The sequence below is a fragment of the Cyprinodon tularosa genome, unplaced genomic scaffold (genome assembly GCF_016077235.1).
Source record: "Cyprinodon tularosa strain WSP-4 unplaced genomic scaffold, ASM1607723v1 ctg788, whole genome shotgun sequence".
In the NCBI taxonomy this organism is placed as follows: Eukaryota; Metazoa; Chordata; class Actinopteri; order Cyprinodontiformes; family Cyprinodontidae; genus Cyprinodon; species Cyprinodon tularosa.
The window spans coordinates 15249-36272 of NW_024039549.1; the positions used below are offsets into that span (position 1 = coordinate 15249).

At 36.1% G+C, this 21024-nt stretch overlaps 1 protein-coding gene across 1 annotated transcript in view; it reads right to left on the bottom strand.

The window, feature by feature from the left end:
• ank2a (ankyrin 2a, neuronal) overlaps positions 1-21024 on the bottom strand; it is a 52252-nt gene that overhangs the window by 11130 nt on the left and 20098 nt on the right. The window contains exons 22-33 of the mRNA XM_038271012.1: positions 15845-15956; positions 15356-15434; positions 15164-15267; positions 11389-11613; positions 8830-8928; positions 7782-7905; positions 7129-7336; positions 6659-6755; positions 6319-6547; positions 5638-5760; positions 5495-5527; positions 5388-5409 (exon numbers count right to left, since the gene is read on the bottom strand). Coding sequence (XP_038126940.1) covers positions 5388-5409; positions 5495-5527; positions 5638-5760; positions 6319-6547; positions 6659-6755; positions 7129-7336; positions 7782-7905; positions 8830-8928; positions 11389-11613; positions 15164-15267; positions 15356-15434; positions 15845-15956 — 1455 coding nt within the window. The remainder of the gene's footprint in view (positions 1-5387; positions 5410-5494; positions 5528-5637; positions 5761-6318; positions 6548-6658; positions 6756-7128; positions 7337-7781; positions 7906-8829; positions 8929-11388; positions 11614-15163; positions 15268-15355; positions 15435-15844; positions 15957-21024) is intronic.

Genomic DNA, 21024 nt, shown 5'->3' on the forward strand with positions numbered 1-21024 from the left:
TGCGATCTGGGCTGATTTGTGTTTCCTCAGATAAACCCCTAGCAGTGCTCAAGAGTGATCCATCTAAATGCATTTTCCCTGGGCTCATCTCTGACAACGCTGATGTCACTTTCCCCATGCCTATCCTTTCATCACCGATAGGAATTCTCTCAACCTTTTCATCAGCCTTTCTAGAGTAAATATCCTCAGAAATGAGTTGGGATTCAGTTTGAATCTCCTTTTGCATTCCAAAAAGAGAACCATCTGAAACTTGCTCAGATGCATGTTCATTTAAATCTGCTGGTTGATTCTCTGTGTTGCTGTATAAGATGGGATCACCATGTGAACTCAGATCTGTGAGGCTCTGAGCTTGTTCCCTGGCTCCAGATTCAGACACAAATGCTCTACCAGAAGAAGCTAAGACCTTTTGAGGTGAAGGTTGTGAAGCAGTTTCTGAAAGATCTTGTCCATTTTGGAAAATTTTCATACGGTCCCTCACAGACAATGTCCCTTTGTCTTGCAGCTCACTTTCTATGCACTCAGACGTCAGGCCATCACTCCTAATGTCAAACTGAATTGTGTCAGCAAACTTTACTGTCTTACCAATGGAAGGTTTTTCTGATATAAACTTTGTTTTCTCAGTAATAATTTCGATTGAGCTAACCTGTTCATCCCTTATGCCCCTCTTGACCATTTTACCCACATCTGTTTGTTGATTGAAAATTATGTGGCTTCCATATGCTGAATCTTGCTCTACCACCTGTTTTTCTTCAGTATCTGTAAGCTTGTTTACAACAGTTTCACTATTATAAGAAACGGGTGCCTTATGCTCAAAAAGCCCAGATTTAGATTTTGATGGGTTCTGTCCAGCCTTAAAAGCTTCCATTATGTCAGTCACAGACATTGTCTCCTCTAATCGCTCTGTCTGAGATCTTGGAGATTTAGGGGATTTGGGAACTTTGGGAAGTTCTGGCATGACTCCCTCTTTCTTCTTTTGAATGACTGAATACTTTTCATCATGTGCTACACTTTGAATAGTTTTTTGTGAGTCCCCTTGTTCAACTTTGACCTGTAAAGCTTTAATTTTGTCTTTTACTGACCCAATAGGTGTCTCAACAACTAAAGGAGAAACAGGGGGCTCCATAACAGAGCTAGATGGTAATCCACTTGTTTTAAGGATCGCTTCACCATCCAAAGATTCTTCAGAACTCACCCTTTCCAACTCTCCCTCTGAACTGCTACACCTGGATAGCTCTCTTTCTCTAATTTTTCTCCTTACAGGTTTTTGTATATTTGGCGGATGTTGTCTGCTGTGTGGTGCTGTTTTCGCGATGGTAGCTTTCTCAGATATGTCCTGGCCAAGATCTTCTTCAGAACTGTATCTCACATCAGGTCTCTGCCCAAAAATGTCTCCCTTGTTTGTGTTGACTTTCGAGACCATGCCTAGCATTCCTTTCCCTAACTGACTACTATAAGTAAAGTCTTCTTTTTGTATCCCCCCTGTCTTTTCAGACCTATCTTTCAAGGGTTCCACTTTGGCAAAGTGAGGTGCCACTGACACTACATCTCTAGCTGTCTCCTCATCGACATCTGCTGGAAATACTGATATGTCTGACAGAATGTCCGGACTTGCAAGAGTTGCAGGATCCATAGGTTGGTTTGTCTCAGTGAACTCAGACTGATCATCTTCAATGAAAAAAAGTTTTCAGAACCAAAAAGGGTAGATAACATATGGGACAAATCAAGTGGGAAAGAGAGACATCAGAAAACTTTCATCAAGACAATGCCATCAAATATCCATCTTCAGTTCACAGTGAAAGGAATCTGAAAGGGTAGAAGATAAGGAAATCTTGTGGGGAAAAAAAGGCCAAAAAGGGGACAGCGTAGTCCAGAAAGATTTGAAAGGACATAGAGCAGCAACAGCATAAGCAAAAGCCAAGATTGGTGAAATAAGGTAGAATGTGGACAAGAATCTAATGCTATTTACAATACATTTGGGTTTCTACCACAAACTATACCAAAAGCACTGAAAGTAACAAAAAAAAAAAAAAATCAGTGAAATTAATTGATAAGAAAAAATAACAAACATTGTCAAGATTATTGCTGACATGGTCATATCTAACTATAATTTTCAACCTTAAGTAAATCAGGAAAATTACTATGTTTTTGTAATAAATCAAGCATTTTTGTTACTCATAATTAACTGTGCTCTTTAGGTATCCTAATGTCAGCTTCAAGATTAAAATAGTATAGTAGTTTTTAAGATCTAAATTAGAATTATGGAACTACATTTTTACAATTTGAATAATACAAGAGAACTGGAGGGAAATGTTTACTTGAAGCTACTATTTAGTGCAGGGAGGATTAGGCAAAATGTGTGATGTTAGCTAGAATAATGTTTTTGTTTGAACAAAGAACGAATAAGATGATGTTGTTTGTAATATGCAACCCAAAATCAAAAAAAGTTAGACCTTAATTTACAATACTGCTTTAGACGCAAAAATGTGGGTTTCTACATTGAAACTGATCTGATGTAACCAAAGAAAGCAATACTCAACTATAAAGAATATAATAATAAGTAGGCTATAAGAAATCCAAGCCTTTGTGGGTTTTGAGATATGCTGGAATTTACTGCTCTTGGAATGTTTCTTCCTTAATGCTTAAATTCAGAGCAAAATGGAGTAAACTATATTTTAGCTCAGTAGTAGTGTATTTAAATTCAGGCACTTGACACTTCCTCAGTTTTTAACATGTTCGTTTTTGTCCAAACCAAAACCTCTGAGGTCTGTGTAAGGAAGTCTTGGTGGAGAACTTCTCCACTCAGATTAAATTTTTGACTCTCTGCCTCCTCATAAATTTGATTGAAGTCCTTTGCTGCCATGTATTATGTTTCTTTTTATCTGTTTCCAATGTGTCTAAAGTGTTACGTAGGGAAGACCTCATCTGATTGGCAAGCGTATGTATAGTACTTTAAAGAAAAAAAACAACTCATTTAAATTTGTATTTATTGTTTCATTACAATACAGTCATTGTAATGTTCATTTTGTTTAACTTTCAACATAACTGAAGAATTTCAAATTTGGACAGTAAACCCTATACTATAGGCAGAGCGAGTCTGCAGAGCAAACTGCTATTGTCTGTGATCTCAAGAGGTTAATAAAGCACCTAGAAACTGTCTTTAAAGTCAGAACTGCATAACAATTAAGTGGTGTGACCTGAATAACAGATGTACAGAATAACAGATGTGATAGTATAAGGCATGACTCAGGAAAATATCTATGCTTATTATCTGCTCTACTGTCTAAAATAAAAATGCATGAAATGTTGTAAGAAATGTAGAGGGCTTTCTTGTTTTGGATGATTCTAGTGTTGTGTAAAAGAATAAAAAAAAACTTTATCTGTGAATCTAATAACAGCACTTTTTGAAAGGTTCTTAAAGGAATAGTACACCCAAAACATGATTAGCCTTCATTTTCTACTCACCCCCATGCTGAACAACACCCTGGAGTACTTTTTTGATATCTCAAATGCATCTGGAGATCTGGGAGGCTTCTTGCTGTCTGCTGACATTCAAATAATGGAGGTCTATGGCGCCCGAGACAGAAAGGTCCACAAAAGTCCACAAAAACGTGTCAATATTCCTCCATACTGCTCGTCCAATGTAATCCAAGTGTCCTGAGTGGGTAACGTCCATAATTTACTCGAAACGAAGTCATTTAGAACGTTTTAGAGCATAAACAGTAGTGTATAGGATTTCCTAATAGCGCCCCCATGCGCGCTCACGATTCTACGGAAGCCGGCAGACCAAACCAGCGCATTCAGCTCGGCAAAGAACTCATGCTCTTCCTCAACACTGAAGTCCTCAGACATTTTTCTTTCGTTGTTTCTTTCTTTGCACAGGTAAACAGCACATTTCTTCTTCTACGCTTGCATTATCGGCAGAGCAGACGCTGAATGCGCACTTTCTTCCGGTTTGGTCTGCCGGCTTCCGTAGAATCGTGAGCGCGCATGGGGGCGCTATTAGGAAATCCTATACACTACTGTTTAGGCTCTAAAACGTTCTAAATGACTTCGTTTCGAGTAAATTCTGGATGCTACCCACTCAGGACACTTGGATTACATTGGACGAGCAGTATGGAGGAATATTGACACGTTTTTGTGGACTTTTGTGGACCTTTCTGTCTCGGTCACCATAGACCTCCATTATTTGAATGTCAGCAGACAGCAAGAAGCCTCCCAGATCTCCAGATGCATTTGAGATATCAAAAAAGTACTCCAGAGTTTTGTTCAGCATGGGGGTGAGTAGAAAATGAAGGCTAATCATGTTTTGGGTGTACTATTCCTTTAAGAAAATTGTCCTGGTAAGCTGAATTGATGACAGTACGGAGATAAATAGAAACACATTTTGTCATATTTTATGAAAATGCAACATTAGAGCAACATAAATGGGATTTAGTCAGTGCTCCTGTTAAGGACTAATCTTTGGAAATCTTTGAAATAAAAAATGGAAGGAGGGCTTAGTTTAACCTCACACCTAAAAAAAACAAAAACCTGAAGAACGATACAATATAATGGCTGCACTTTTCTCCTATACATATCCTTAAAGCCACAGGATATTGTATCAGAAAGAAATGACTGCATTATAATATGGAATGCATTAAATTTATTGGGTTGATTAAAATAAATTAAAAGCCAGTTTAGCATTCATTACTTATTTATTTGATGGATTTGTTTTTTTCCTTGTCGGACATTTCAACATTCTTTGATCTTTACATTTTAAGTTAAATGTTTGAATGTTCTTATTAATGACTTGAATTATTGGAGAAGGTCTACTTCTGGTAGTTTGACTGGCAACCTCACATGTGGTTGTACTGCTGAACAGAAGTCAAGTTTTGTTTGCATGCTTCTAATGATGACATGAATTGGGTATAAACAGAGAAACAAGTCAAAATGAATACTTTCTCTCTTTTGTTTGCAAAAATTGTTTATGAAAATATTTACTATAGACATTAAATTAAATGAATTAAAACAATTTTATGCCAAAATGGAAAGTATTATTTTGACCATAACATATGATTGTTAAAAAAGCAAAGCAAAACAGAGAACAATACAACATGCTAAAACATGGAGAGGGTTAGTTGAGTCTGCAGTGAGGGGAACATAGCCATAGCATAGCTGCCATTAACCATCATATTACTACACTCTGTGTTAGTGGAGCAAAGTAAGAAACACAATTCATTCAAATTATTCTATCATTTTACGCTAACAGCAGTTAATAAAAATTCAGTTACAGAATGAATTTAGAATATCACTTTATTACAAATAACTGAAAACAGTTTAATATCATATAAAGCCCTAATATGATCTTCATGCTTGATGTTTTAAGTTATAACTAAATAAAAACTTACATTTCTTATCACTCTTCTCACTCTGAAAAGAAAGGATTAAACAGTCATCGTTATGACCCAGTTATTCTCATTGGTACTTTAAAATATGAAGAGAAAATCTTACTAACCTCGTCTTCCCCGTCTTGGTCTGAATCAGGGTCCTGAAGAAAAGAAAGAATAAACATTACTGCAATCTCTAAGATTTGAAAACATAAACATTCCTGTAGAAATCACAATTAATTAGAATAGTTCCAATTCTTATCAAAACTACCTTTGAGTAGGTAGGAAGAGTGATGTTAAGGTTGCAGATAGCATTGTGATGAAGGCTTCGGTATGTGCGGGGTTCCTTGGTGAAGGACAAGCGACCACAGGGCTCCTGGGCAGTATCACGAATCTGTTCATAGAAGAAATGGTTGTATGTAGGACATATTCAAATACATCTTAAAGGACACCTCAGAAATGTGTATTTGTTATATGGAAATACTTTAATAAAGAGTGCCAGTCTGTTCTCTTTAAAGGCAAAGAAACTGAACACATGGTGCTGTCCACTCTTTGTAAGAGGAACAAGGTTTCCGAAGCAGTCAGCATATATGGGCTTTCCCTCCAGCACCTGTGGGTGGATAATACATGCATATGATACAAAACCATAATTGTTTCATTCAGTGACATAACCACCTTTTTAGTACTACTTTCATGAAAAAAAATGCTTCTCTGCATTTATTTACACATAAAATATTAAATAATTATACGTTTCACACCTTTAAATGAGTTTCACCCCTTTTTCAGACATAAGCACAGAATGTTTGTGTGTTAAAATTGAAATTTAATGGAATGTCTGAAATAAAGTCATTCATTTTTTTCATCAATAGAATTTTCTGCTGAAGGTTAATTATAAGAATAAAAATGCTCTTCCCTTCTGGAATCTTTTTATCCTAAGCTTTTCCAATCGTACCTCAACATCTCGGCTACGCGCTACTTCAGTGAAGTTTTCCTGCTGCTCCAAGGTTTTGTCCATCTTGTCATCTGTCATGCAGAAACAACGCAACCGTGCCTCTATTGGATCCAGCGTTTTGGCAAAGATGACAAACTTAGCCATGTAGGGTACACAGATGAGTTCTCTGTAGAGCTGTGTTCCAAAATTAACAGACTCCTGGATCTGTCTGCAGTCTATGAGCCAGAACCTGTGAATTTCATTGACAAGCAACTGGTAACCAGCAGACTAATGAGAAAAGAACATTGAGTTTAAAACACAGCTGCAGCATTCACCATCTGCCCTACAAACGCCACTTTACCTTGCTGACACATTGGTAGTGAAGGAAACACATTGGTTAACAAAAGTGAGTGGTGTGGAGCCAGTGATATCCTCCCATTGGGCAGGTGTGGTTCCACCTAAAACACAGAATAATGCCTTGTTAAAGAACTGGCAGTACAATAAATTACATTACAGCAATCAAACCTGACATGAAAATGTGTTGATAATAATCTCATGTTTTCAAATTACAATGTCATCTCAACAAATGTTAATAAAAAAAAATCACCAAATGTTTAGTGAACTTCAAATGGGATCCTATGAATAACTGATACTGATTATCTAGAAATGTATTGACCTGAATGGATAAAAGCACAGACTGTTTTACTATCCTTTTAACATTAGCAGTTCATTTATCTCAAAAATTAATTTGAACTATTAATTTAACTTTGTTTTGTTTTTTATCAAGTAGTATAGGTGTGATCATTTCACAAAATGTATTTGCCATATTACCTGTTATACTGCAAAGCAAACGTAAAGTGGGAGTCTCTCCACTAAACACAGCATTAGGTCCATCAGTGTTGGAGGTTTTTGGGATGGGGATAGTCATGGTGATCGGTTTATGGAACTTCCTCCGTCTCGGCTCTAATGTAACAATTGGGCTAAAAGTGGCTTTGTTGCCAAGAATCTTTTTCACAAGCTCTTCATCAATTGGTTGAGCCTAGAAAGAGAGAAACGTTTGTTATTAGGGTTCTGGAAACCTAAACTTACCGATCATTTTTGAAAATGATCCAAACACCATAATAATCAAAAGTGGAGGTGCAGCCAGAAATCATCTATTGATTAGAATGGGAAAAATTTCAGGTTTATCTGGACCTGAACAATGACCAGTTATTTTAAAAAGTGTATCCAATTCCTTAGCACTACAAGACTGGACTAAAAACTAAATTATTTTATGAATATAAAAAAAACACACCTGCTTATGTTTACCAAAGCCAACTATTCTAACCTTAGTAAAGGCTGCTATAAGTCTAAAGATAGATAAATTCATTAACTGTAAAATTCTAAACAAAATGTATTATACTGTATGTATTATTGGTATTATCTAATGTATTGTTAGCCATATCTAAAAACTCTCAAATGATTTCTTTTTCACATGTATATACCTGTAGCCCAACTCTGATCTTCTTGGTGAGGGCGCCTTCGGGGAAGACCGCCTGGACCTGGGGTACTAGAGTACTACTGAGCACGCCACCGTCTGGACCAATCAGATGGCTATCCTGCTTAATCCTGGATACCACAGCGAAATACTGAGGAAAGTCTCTGGTGATAATCCGACAAATTCTCTTCTTTTCGAGCTCTTCAGGAGAATCAAGCTCTGGAAAATGTGACAAATACTCTCCATTACTATTTACTCTCTTTAATCAATGAATTGTTTAATCATATAATATATATTGAAATCAACATAGCAGCCGTTATCATGATTTGACGCTAAATTCTAGCCTTTTTTAAATTAATCTTCATAAAATCTTTCCTTTTACAAGCTGTGAGATCTTGTTTTCTATCAATGTCCCTTACTTTCATCCATGCCATTAAGAATCTGGTTCAGCTCCTCCTCAGTGAAGTCACAGTGATGTTCTTTCCAGTTTTCTCCTGTTTCACTCCGCAAAATCACAAGTTCCCTTTCAGTACCCCGTAGTGCGGCAAAATGGGGAATTTCTACAATCACAGGCCTGGTATGGATTTAAGAGGCAAAACAAAAGAGCACAAGTAGAATTAGAAATAACAGAAGCCTCCCAGGGCTTATTTTAGATTTAGAAAGTTATACAATTTATGAAAAATCCCATACAAAAAAAATAAATGTTATAATCTTGAGGATTTCATGCTAAATGTAAAAAACAACAACATCATGAAATAATGAAAAACAATGATTATAAACAGCATTAGCTATGTGAGATTGGCAGAACGCAACAAAAAAACAAGGGGTAACTAAGCAACTGAGGATAGCAGGTCAGGAGTTCTCGCATCACAACATTTTTCTTTCAGGTAAAAGCAAAAACAAAATAAATCCAACTGAAAAGGTATAAAACTTCAAAAATGTTGTTAAAAAAAAAAAAACTTAATCCTAAAGTAATCGTAGTGGCAAAAAATAAAAGAGTGTCTATATGACCCAGATTCCAAGATGGCAGTGTTCCCCCCTTCCAATGATCCTACCCGAGGAACTTTGTTCCTGGAGGACCCAGCTGCAGGATGCGACTGACCAGGCTCTCGCCCTCATTCAGAGGGGGCGGAGCGGTGGGAAGGTGGAGCTTACTGATTCCGTACGCAGCACAGAGGAAGGAGTGAAGAAGAAAAATTTGAACACAAAGCTCCACTGAGAGTACACAAAGTAAGACACATGTACTTGCAGGTGGGGGAAATCTACTTTAAATTGTATTTATTAACATAAGAGATTTGTTTTATTAGGTCTCGTAATTTTTACTATTTCATTTCATAAGCTAAGCAATTCTATCACAGGCTTCTTAATGTGCGTTAAAATATATACAGATGAATCTAAACAATAACATAAACAATTCAATTATTATTTTCTGTCAGTATCATTCAAACTGAGGTATATTTTGTAAAAAATAATCATAATAATAATAATTTAACACAAATTTCTACAAAGGAAAAGTGACGGATTCATGAATAAAGGTTCTGTTTTTATTATTAGTTTATCCAGTCTCTCTCTCTCTCTCTCTCTCTCTCTCGATTTTTTGTTTGTTTTAGGTTTAAGGTTGGCAGAAAAGTGAAAGGAACTTTAAGTTTCATAGGGTACACTGCACGTACATCTTGTGAAATAAGCCATAAGATAGAGCCATATATAGAACAGGAAAAAAGTATCAACTGTGTTGAAAAAGAATGTTTACTTTTTGAAACTACTTGCTTTTCTGTTTTGTGGTTCTGCCACCTCATTCCTTCTTTCAGCTTGGAGGTTTGTGGCTTTAGGTCCAAGGAGCTTCAGTCAGAGGTAACCCTCTGCTATGACTAGCTTTGGTATCTCTGAGGCTCCTTATTTTCTATCTGAGGTGCTTGAACCATTTGAGGTGCTTGTTATATAGCATGTTAAGGATGTGAAGGAAGACCATTTCATTTTACTGAATTTGGCATTTCATTTTACAAAACATACAAAATACACAAATATTACAAAGCAAACACAAAAACGTTTTTTGTCAGGGCTGGAATATTTATCAGGCTTTCTGGCTGGATTGTGCAAAAACCTCTGGCTGTTTCTTTTTCTGTCTTCTGATCCAGAACTCAGCTGCGTTGCTAGTCAACAGCCTCCAGGAAGGAGACGTCACAAGGTTCCTGACGTCAATGGACTTTAATGAGCTAGCGGTATAAAATAATACTAGATCTACTGCTTCTGATTAATGCAGGGAAAACCAAAGAACTAGTGGTGGACCTTCGCAGAAGCAGATCCACCCCACCGACACTGGTGAACATCCAGGGAACGGACATTAAGATAGTGGACTCTTAAAAGTCCCTAGGTGTTCACCTGAATAACAAACTGGACTCACAACACATAGGAAAGGTCAGAGCAGACTCTTCCTGCTAAAGAGACACATCTTTTTGAGTGCAGGGGGCGCTCTTGAAGACCTTCTATGACTCTATTGTGGCATCAGCCATGTTCTGTGGAGATGTCTGTTGGAGCAGTGGCTTATCTGTAGCTGAAAGAAAGCAGCTGGATAAGCTGATCAGGAAGGCCAGTTCTGTGATTGGATGCCCTCTGGACTCAGTGCAGGAGATGGAAAACAAAAGGATCCTAACTAAATTAACATCTTGGTTGGATAATCACATCACATGCATGAAGCTGTTGCAGAAATTTAGAGGTCCTTCAGTGACAGACTGTTGCATCCTAAATACACCAGCGAGCGTTATCACAGATCCTTCCTCCCAGCAGCTGTAAGACTCTGTAACCACCACTGTTCCCAACAACCTCAATAAGATGTTACATTCATGCTGATTTTGCAGGTACTATCATTGTCAGTTAAATAACATGCTGCTGTCATTTTGCACATCTCTGATGTTGCTGCTTTTTAAAAATATACATTACTGTAAAAATGTCCATAGCTGTAAATCAGTTATTTACTCTCCAGGTACTGTTTTCATATTGTTAAAACACTTTACAATACTTTATTTTGTTGTTTATGTTTTCACTCTTCACTAGTATGTGATTCTAATACATTTTTCTATGTTCCACATTTGTGTGACCATTATTTCTATGATCTATTTTTCAGCTGTAGACACCAGAATTTCCCCATTGTGGGACAATAAAAGGGATTTTCTATTCTATTCCTTTCTACATACCTTAAAAAAAGACATTTATTACCTAGTTTTCCAGCCCTGCTTTTTAAACACAGGAAACAACCTTATTGTTTATTTATCATAGTGGATAAAAATCCATCCATGTATTTGAGGGGTTTCTCATTCAAGAGTTAAATTACTTACTTTATGGTAAATTAAAATAAACAAAATTTTATTGATTATTATTAACATTATTTCTGTTTTGAATATAGCAGTTGCTCTTGTTTTCAACTCTCACGTGTGAAAAAGAAATTAAGGACTCGAGACATTAAAAACATTGTATAGATGGTTAATTGATTGAAATGGTCTCCCAATATCATATTGAGACCTTATAAATTTTCAAGGTATTTGATGAAAAAAAAATTGAGTGTATTAGAAAAGCCAGATTTTAGAGTTTGTGTTCATTATACTTAAACATTGACCTACCCGAGGAACTGAGCTCCAGTTGGTCCAACCTCTATGATTCGACCAGCAAGCCCCTCGCCCTCCACCATGGGGGGCATTGAAGCCAAGCGATGTCTCTTAACCAGCCTGCAAGTCACACGAGTAGGTGCCGAACACTTCCTTGGCGGCACGATGATCCGTAGGCCGTTGTGACGGCACCCCCGCATGGCTCCGCCCCTTGCATCAACCATAAAGCTTACCAGGAAGCTAAAGAGAGGGCCCAGAAAAAAGGGTTGGCAGGGTTTAAATACATCTCCACACAGAGAAATTGGATGGAAGAGAAAATAGGTGGAGACATTTACAGCAATTAAAAAAAGGATTTTAAAATCAGATTTCCAAATTTACATACACTGTATTGAAGACATATGACCATATTTTTATGCTATCATCGGACTTTACCTTTTACTGTTTTAGGTCAGCTAGGTTTACCCTACACAAATTAGAAGTTTTCATAAATTTCCTATGAATTTGTCAAAATTGCCTTTGGCTTTTGGAAATTCTTAAGGAGGCTTAACGTTGTAGCTTTATGGAATCTCAGCCCATTCATTTTGACACAACTGCTCTGTCAAGTTTTGGTGGGCTTGACTCTGCACAACTTCCTTTCTAGCCAAACATCTTCAATGGGAAAGAGATAAGGAATTGGTGATAGTTCCTCCAAAACATGAACGCAGTTGTCCAAAAGTCACTTTTTTTTTTTCAAATGTGCTGTATAATTAGGATAATTTTAGTCAAGAAGACCGAGAGCTGTGTTAGTAAACAGAAAACCCCACATAGATGTCATAATCTCACGACTGTATTTTACCGAAAATTGTGCTTTAAAGTTTGCATCCTCATTTTTCTCCAGATACAATGATAGATTTTTGGGCCAAAAAACTTTCATTTACGTGATGAGACTACTTACTTTGCATTTTATTATGCTTTTTTAGAAATGCCTTTTACTTCTTTAAGTGGCTTTTCAGGTCTGGACATAACAGGAGTTGTTTCACTACAGATGATGATCTTAACAGCTTAAACTAGTATCCTTGTTAATTGCTTCAACAAATTCCCCTTAACAAGAATAGTGTCATCTTGAAATATTTTTAGAGATGGGTGAGAAGTTAACTGACATTTTGTGAGCTGATCAGAAATGTACAAAGAATTGCCTTTATCTTCTGGGCTATCTCAAAGCTGGATGTAGCATAATCTTGGTGTATACCAGGAATCTTTCATTCTAATTCTCAAGATCCATATCCTGGATCTGACTTTGAGAAAAATTGTCATTTTGGTACTGCTAACTGACTCAACACAGGAAGAGGCTGATTTGTTGTCCGATGATGAAAGAAATCAGGTTACAAAGGTCTTTAATACAGTGTATATAAACAGTAGAATCTATTCATTTATAAAACAGCAAACAAACATTTGCCTAAAGTAACTGACTTTGAATGTTCTATATTAATACTGGGAAAGAAAACGGATTACTGCACATTCATGAGAACCTTGCAAGAAATACAGCAGAAATATACTTTTTTGTAAATAATTATATTATAAGTATTTCCTTTTGACAATATATCCATAGATTGCAAACTATAATATTTCTAGAGGATAAAAAGGCAACAGTTTAGAGCTACTTTTTTTAATTTCTAAAACCAGTTCATATAAAGTCATGCATTGGCAAACCATGCAGAGAAATAGGATGGAGGTAAAATGTCATTAAAGAGGACTGAGGTAATTGGATACAAGCACAAAGGAGCTTCACCTGCTGTTGTCATGGTCTAGGCATGGAGAGGAACGGCTAGAAGCAGAACACAGCAGTGACACATACAGACACGCAGTCACAGACATAACCAAGAGAAGACAATGGAAAGAAGCAACAAGAGAAGAAGAGAATAAAGAATGAGTAAAAGTGGAAACAAACCCAACCAGACATAACAGTACACTCAAGCATACATGGAGAAAAAACAGAAAACGCACACCAAAAAAAGAAAAACAACAAAAGAAAAACTGCTGGCTTATTCCATTAATCCAAATGCTGGGTTCATGTTGTGGTAATATATAATATATATATAATAATATAGGTTAGGCCATTTTGATCAAAGGTTTGGTCAAACTTGAAACTGAATTTGATCAGAAGAGACTAAAATGCGCTTCATTCTTCTTCTGACCTTATCAAAAACTTGGTCAGACTGAAACCTCCTTGTCACCATAAAATACACAAATGTTAAAAGATGCAATAATTATAGATGTCACCGAATTTGATTTATGACTAGTTCCCATTAGACAACACATTAGCTTCTGCAACCTATGTTCAACATCCTCTTTTTACCAGGTTTTCCTTAAATCTGTTCAAAGCACCACGATTAGTCTAAGCTGCGTCGATGTAGTGCTTCCATTTGGCAGGTAATACAAGATGTCTTGAGGTGATCAGTGATACTTATACAGCACAACATATGTTGCTTTTTTCAGGAATTTATTATTACACAGTGATCTTGTCATTTCTAAGGAGTTACACTAAAAATCAAAAAATTTTTAACACTGTTTAGTATTCCAGATTATGTCTGTAATCACTGAAGTTGACATTCTGTTTTGAAATCTAAAAGGCTGAGTCTCAACCCATGATCCAACTTAACTATGTTAGAGCAACCCAGGGTTTGGATTAGTACCTGATTGGACACATAAATGCTTTATAATATAACCTTAATGAACATTAACCCGGCAGTTTTCAAAGTGAAGGAAACATAGTTGTGAAGGACTGTAAAAATATAAAAAGAAAAAAGTGATTGTGACAGGGCTTCTTCACATCTAGTTATGAAATAATTATAGCTAATATGAGGTTAACATTTAAAGATACATATTTTGTAGCATTGCAAAAGCTACCCCAAGGTTCTAATCAAGTATGGCTGGTGGTCAAGAAAACAGCTATTTGCCTTATATTACACATGTCTTCATTCAAAAATAAAATTCAAGTTTCAGTTTAAAATGACTAAAATTATGAAAAAAATAGGCTTAATTAGGAGTTTATTTTGTTTATATTGCCACCAAACACAGTGTGGATGATGGTTAAAGGGGATTTAACATATAAAGAAACCTATTGGATATTCTATTAAAATAACTACAGTATTTAATTCAAGTTTAACATTTAATTTTTACGCTTCATCAGACAGTGTCTGAAAAGGTTGCCTCCAAATCTAATTACTATTCAGTCATCAGCAGATATGTCTTAAAACAAAATCCCATTTACTGTGAAGCTGCTGAAGGCCTGATTAATCTGATTGTTTTGAGGAAAATATAGCAACATAATCACATGTTCGTACTACAAGCAAGACAACAGATGCTCACAAACATGAAGCAAACATTTGCAACTGCATGTATACATGTAACAAGTACTCTATTACTAAATTACATCTAAAAGTCTTGTTTCTGGATGCGCTATGGCCACACATAATTTATTTATTCCATTTTCTAAAGCTGGCAATGCTGTTCAAATTTGAGTGGGTTACATGTAGTAATAATAATCCTATTCAACATGCATTTCAGTGGTTTAAATCCTTTCATTAAGTAATTTTTTTCCCGAGGTTTTCCCACTGGGATAGTATTTGCAACATGTTCTTTAAAACTTTTTCCCAAATTGACAAAATATACTCTGTGCCATCGGCTAGAAATTTGTTTGATAAATGGGGTCAAAATTGTTATTAGACCTATATCTTATAACATTTTACTTATATTCATATTTTATTAAACTACATCAAAACATTGAATATAAGGCAGGGTGTTCATATACCCAGAGTGCAGCAGACTAGGAGGCAGCATGACGTTATCGAGGTGTTCAGCACCCCAGCTCAGTCGGAAAGATTCCTTGTCATGCTCTCTAGACAATGCTGATACCTAAAAGAAAAACATACATGGTCAACTGGACTGGGAAAAAAAACAACTCTGGGAAAGCTTTAAACGACATTGCTACCTATTCCCTCACCTGGTGGCTCTTCAGGATATCTTCAATGAGAACTTCATCTCTCTGATTAAAACTTTGGTGAATAGGAGTGTGCTGGGTCCTTTAATAAAAAGCCACAACTTCAGACAACCTAAAAATATGTTTATTTTTAATTTAAATGACGTAGGCTTAATAGGAAAACAGTTGTGGGAGATACAATTGACACATTACTCCATGCATTTGTTCAAACGGCAGAGTTTCCTCTATTTGAAGAGCTTCTCTATCACTTGGAGTGTGATTTCCTCCTGACATGCACAATCATGGCAGCAACAGAAAAGATGACACAGCCACCTACAAAATGAGCTATAAAGTGTTGTGAGGACAGCAGCACTCACGTTCCTGTAAATAGCAGCCATAACTGTTCAAGTCTGTATAGATCCAGATCTAGATAACAGCCTAAGCACTTTAGTCCCATCAATGACAGCATTCCTGGGTGAAATGGTGCAGTTGCATGCATGTTTTTTTAATCACCTGTCCAAGGAATAGTTCATGTAGCTGAAGCTGTCCAGAGAATCGTCCTGCAGTTTCCATATGTCCTCTGCTCTCAGGTATTCCCCTCCATCCCCCGTCATTGTATCCTCACCTGGAAGCATCATATGTTAGCTTAGAGAAGCATTTTGTCTCCTATTCTTTTTATGTGTACATGGATATTTATTAAAGCATCTGCAACGCTGTGGGATAAGATGTGTTGCTGGTAAGCAAAGAAATATCAGCTCCTCTATGCAGATTATTTGATTATTTCTAGTCCTTTATGTTAGGAATCCAGTTTGTGTGGGTTGTTTGTGTGTTTTTCTCCCTCCACCACCAGGGGGTAACCTGTTCCTCGTTGGGCCTCCCTGCACACCTGCGGCTCATTGGATCATTACTGGAGGAGTATTTGAGCAGTGGGCTGTCACTACCTCGACGCCAGAGTGTTTGCCAGTTTTGGGTACTCTTTAATTCTAGAATATGGAACTGTTTTAGCTTTTTTTTTTTTATTTCTGAATTGTATTGTTTTATTTGATTTACTCATATTTCTATTTGGACATATTTGAGTCTTTAAAAAGTAATGATGATAATGAGCAATTGTTAATAAAAATAAACTTTGATTCAAACAAGTTTCAATCACAGTGAAAACATCCCTCTTACTGTAATCTCCTTAGTATAATTACCTCTGTACTGTAGGCTGCTAGTAGTGACACAATAGTGGTACTTTACTCTTTTTTAATTGTTTGCTCTGTTTTTTATTATCTAAAAAACATAAACGTATAATCCTACAACAAACAGAGAATCTTCAAATCACAATGTCTCGTTTATAAAATCTTCTTTTTACAAAAAAGGAGCTGTTATATATCAAATAGCATCCACAACATCAGTAAAGTATTAAAATTCCATTATACTAAACTGTATATTCTAAATCTAAAATGGGCTGCAAATTAAGCACTGCTTAACTGGTCTGCTAAGACATTCCCCATAAAATCTACAGTCTAACTTGTGGCTCACATTTTGTTACCAAATGCAAACTTAGAATAGCAACATTCAGGTAAACTATAACACAGATTACACCCGACTACATCTCTGAGATACCAATTTGTGGCAACATACTTAATCCTCAACTTACGGCAATATAAATCAACATCCCCATCTTCAGAATAAACAAGGATATAGTCAGATTACAAAGAAAGAGTCAGCTGGCGGAAAATAACATTTGACAGTGTATTACACTTAAAAAGGAAGCCTCTCTCAGATGAAATGCTGTGATGAGTAAATATTACTCCATCACTACTCAAATAGGAATAAGAAGAAAAAACTATTCACTACTTCCAATAAGTGTAACTTCTAGGCTCTGGTTTAGCTGAAAACACAAACAAATTGGACACTGAACCCTTTTTCTTATTCTACAGCGTTGGTAAAGGTTTCATTAATGGCATCCTCATCATATATAACATTTGAGATACAGAGAATAGAAAATCTAATAGAAAATCACTTTATTGTCCCACAATGAGGAAATTGTGGTGTTAAAGCAGCAGCAGCAAAAGGTTATAGCAGAAGTGGTCACACAATGTTAGAAAGTGTATAAAAATAACTGTATAGATATATATAGATATATAAAAGTACTGCATAGAGTTTTACAATACTCTGTATCTGTAGAATAAATAATCAATAAACAACTATGAACATTTTTACAGTGATGGATGTCACTACCTGATCCGTCCCAGAAGCACGTTCCATTCTGCGCATGCGCGAACATATATACATCTGGGCAGCGGCGTAGGAAGCGGGGGGGACGGGGGGGACATGTCCCCCCCAATATAAAAGCCAGGTGGATATGTCCCCCCCAAAAAATTGTACCGCAAAATATTAGATTTTGACATTTTTTAACTAGCGTGCTTTTATTTTGAAGGCGCAGCATAGCGTTACGTCACTGTACTCCCCCTCCCCTCTCTGAACTGCTGAGTGAGAGTGAAGGGAGGGAAACAGCGATACAGAAGTCAGAAACTTGTGAAAGAGGTAGAATGGTCTGTCGGGATGCTGCCTATTTGAAACGTCTTTGTTGTCAGTTCACTTTCATATATAGAAACTGAATCTTTTTGGTTTAGTCATCTTAGTCTTGTACGAAAGAGGATTAGGGCCACTGGAAAAAAAAAGTTAACTGATTTTTAAATTTTTTAACATGGGTAAAAAAGTAAGAATTCTGACTTTTCTCAGAATTCTGACTTTTTTCTTCTGACTTTTTTCTCAGAATTCTGACTTTAATCTCAGAATTCTGACTTTTTTCCTCAAAATTCTGACTTTAATCTCAGAATTCTGACTTTTTTCCTCAAAATTCTGACTTTAATCTCAGAATTCTGACTTTTTTCCTCAAAATTCTGACTTTAATCTCAGAATTCTGACTTTTTTCTCAGAAATCTGACAGATGATTAATATTTCTAATCAATTTACAGTGTTTTTTTTTTTTTGGGGGGGGGGGAGGCTTGGGGTACTATACAGATATATAAAAACAAGAAGGTTTAACTAAAAAAATAACCAGAATATATGTTTAGAGTAAAGATTTACTACTTGTACACAAGCACACAATTTCAAATCTGCTGAGCTTGCTGTGCAAGAAAATGTAAAATATACGTATAAGGAAATATAACAGGAAGTACTGCTAAAACAAACTAAATGTTAAATAATGTAGATATTGGTTTAAAAAATTCTTCAGATTTGGAAATTTGGAAGGAATACATAATTTTGAAATTAATCAACAAATCTGGTAAAAAATAAATAAATAAAAAACAAAGTTGCACTTTTTTACTTGAGGAATTTGTTGAATAACTTCATAATTATGAGTTTAACTAGTTGGAGGTAATGCTACACTTCTCTGCTTCCTGTCCTGCTCATAAAAGGTAAACATAATAAACCCACCATTCATTTTCTACACTATTTGGAAAACACAACACAAATGTAATATAACAAAAGTATGTTTAAAAACAAACATGTTCGCATCAAGCCATAGCCATGTCTGTTTTAGAGACTAGCTCTCTTGTTTTAATGACCTTCTGCTCCTCCATTTATAAGGGGGACCCCTCGGGCACGTAAAAAGTTGCCTAATTCTGTAATTTTTCACCAATATGTCACTGGCCACCTCAAACAACTCACATCTTTATCAGTGAAGCTGAGTGCTCCACATCTCTTCCTTCATGGTGACCATCTACATTAAGATCCAAAATTCTGAGATTAAAGTCAGAATTCTGAGAAAGAAGTCAGAATTATGAGATTAAAGTCAGAATTCTGTGAAAAAAAGTCAGAATTCTGACTTTTTTCCTGTATTAAACTGAAATAAAATTTAAAAATCACTTAACTTTTTTCAGTGGCCCTAATCCTCTTCCGTAGTCTTGGGCTGATCACTCATCCAATATTTAACTGCTAACTTTCTCTAGATGTTTGCCACGCTAGCCAAAATGTTATTTTTTTATATATATCTCATTTCAGTACAATGCCACCACCAACTAAAAGGCTTAAACAGCAGTAGGACTTACTCAGATTTTAAAAAAAGAGAAACGTCAGTGTGAGTAACAGTCACCTTACACAACTTGTGTTGAAATTAGCCCGGTCTGGGATTTTTTATTTTTTGTGTGGTTTTGATTTGCCGAAATGGAAAGATGTTATACCTGCCGCGCTCCTGATCGTTAGTTAAAACCACAGGGAGAATTAATTTTAATTCTTAGCAGCGAACTGCTGCACAACCACTAATTAACCAACTAATTAACTTCTGCACCTTTATTTCCTCAAACTGCTGGCTCCTCTTTTTAGACTATAAACAGATTAACACAACATTGACAACTCTGTAGTTTTCTCTGTTCTGTACTGCAAATTGGAATTAAAGACGCCATTTCTACCAAAGGTCGGGACAGTCTGGCGCACCAGCACCTCCTGACCCCACTAAGGGACAGGGTGTACAGAAAATGGAAGGATAGATGGATTTCTACCAAAGATTTAGAATGCGTTTTTGAACCAGATGCTTCAAAGCGCCCTGTCCATAATTCTTCACCACACTGTCAGCTCCCTCTGTCAGTCAATCTATATAAATTCATTTTTGACCATTATTGCAAGTTTGACAAAATAAAACATATCAAACTTTGCACTTGTGTGGCCTACTGAATTGTTTTTAATCCAACTGAAATATTTGATTTTCTAGTGCGTATGCGGACACTAAATATGCCAAGGGCTGAAGCCCTTGAAAGACATCTCCCTTTGCTTAATAAAAGACTCCAGTCATTTTGTTTGGTGATATGCCCACATCTTATGAACAAATGCATTATGTAAATTTTAAATGCATTATTTTTGCAAGACACATTTATAAAGGAATAAAGTAAAAGATTAAATAGCCTTTTTTTAAAGTAGCATACTTAAGATATGTTTCTGTTGAATATTTACGAATCTCAGATTTCCGACATGTGTCCCCCCCAATTGTAAACATATTCCTACGCCCTTGCATCTGGGTGTCCATAAATAATGTAATTATGGTACTAAAACTACTTATTTCTATCCTTAGCTCACTAAAGAATAGCAAAAAAATTTATGACTTTTGTAAGACAAGTTTTATGCTTTTTACATTCTCTTCATTAAACTGCTTCTCTGATGTCATGACGGGATATGCTCAGAGCAGTCCAGTGAAATATGCTTAAACCATGTTTATCTGCATTTTTGTTGTTTCTTTCTTTAGATTACGCACTATATGACATAAGGTTAAAAGGAAACAAAAACATAAAACTCAAAAACACTAGATTTATGTTTAAATCCAAAGCCTAAAAAGTTAGCTCCCGGAAGTAGCGTAGGATCCCATTTCCGGTGCAGATCGGGCACAAACAAATGATAACACAGAAAGGATTTTAAGGCATTTATTTTCTCAAGAAATTGATTTATTTTCTCAAGGGTTAGGTAGTGACAATGGATATGTGAAAATAGCAGCAACACCAGAGATGTGCAAAATGACAGCAGCATGTTATTTAACTGACCTAGACAGAAACTGCAGAAATCACCACGAATGTGAAAAAAAAAAAGGATTTTTGATAACGTTTTCTGGTGTATTCAGGGTGCTTAACAACTTTAACAGATATGGTTAAAATAGTTATGTCATGTCAGCATTTTAATTAAAGCACTGTTATTAAAAAAAAGAAAATGACCAG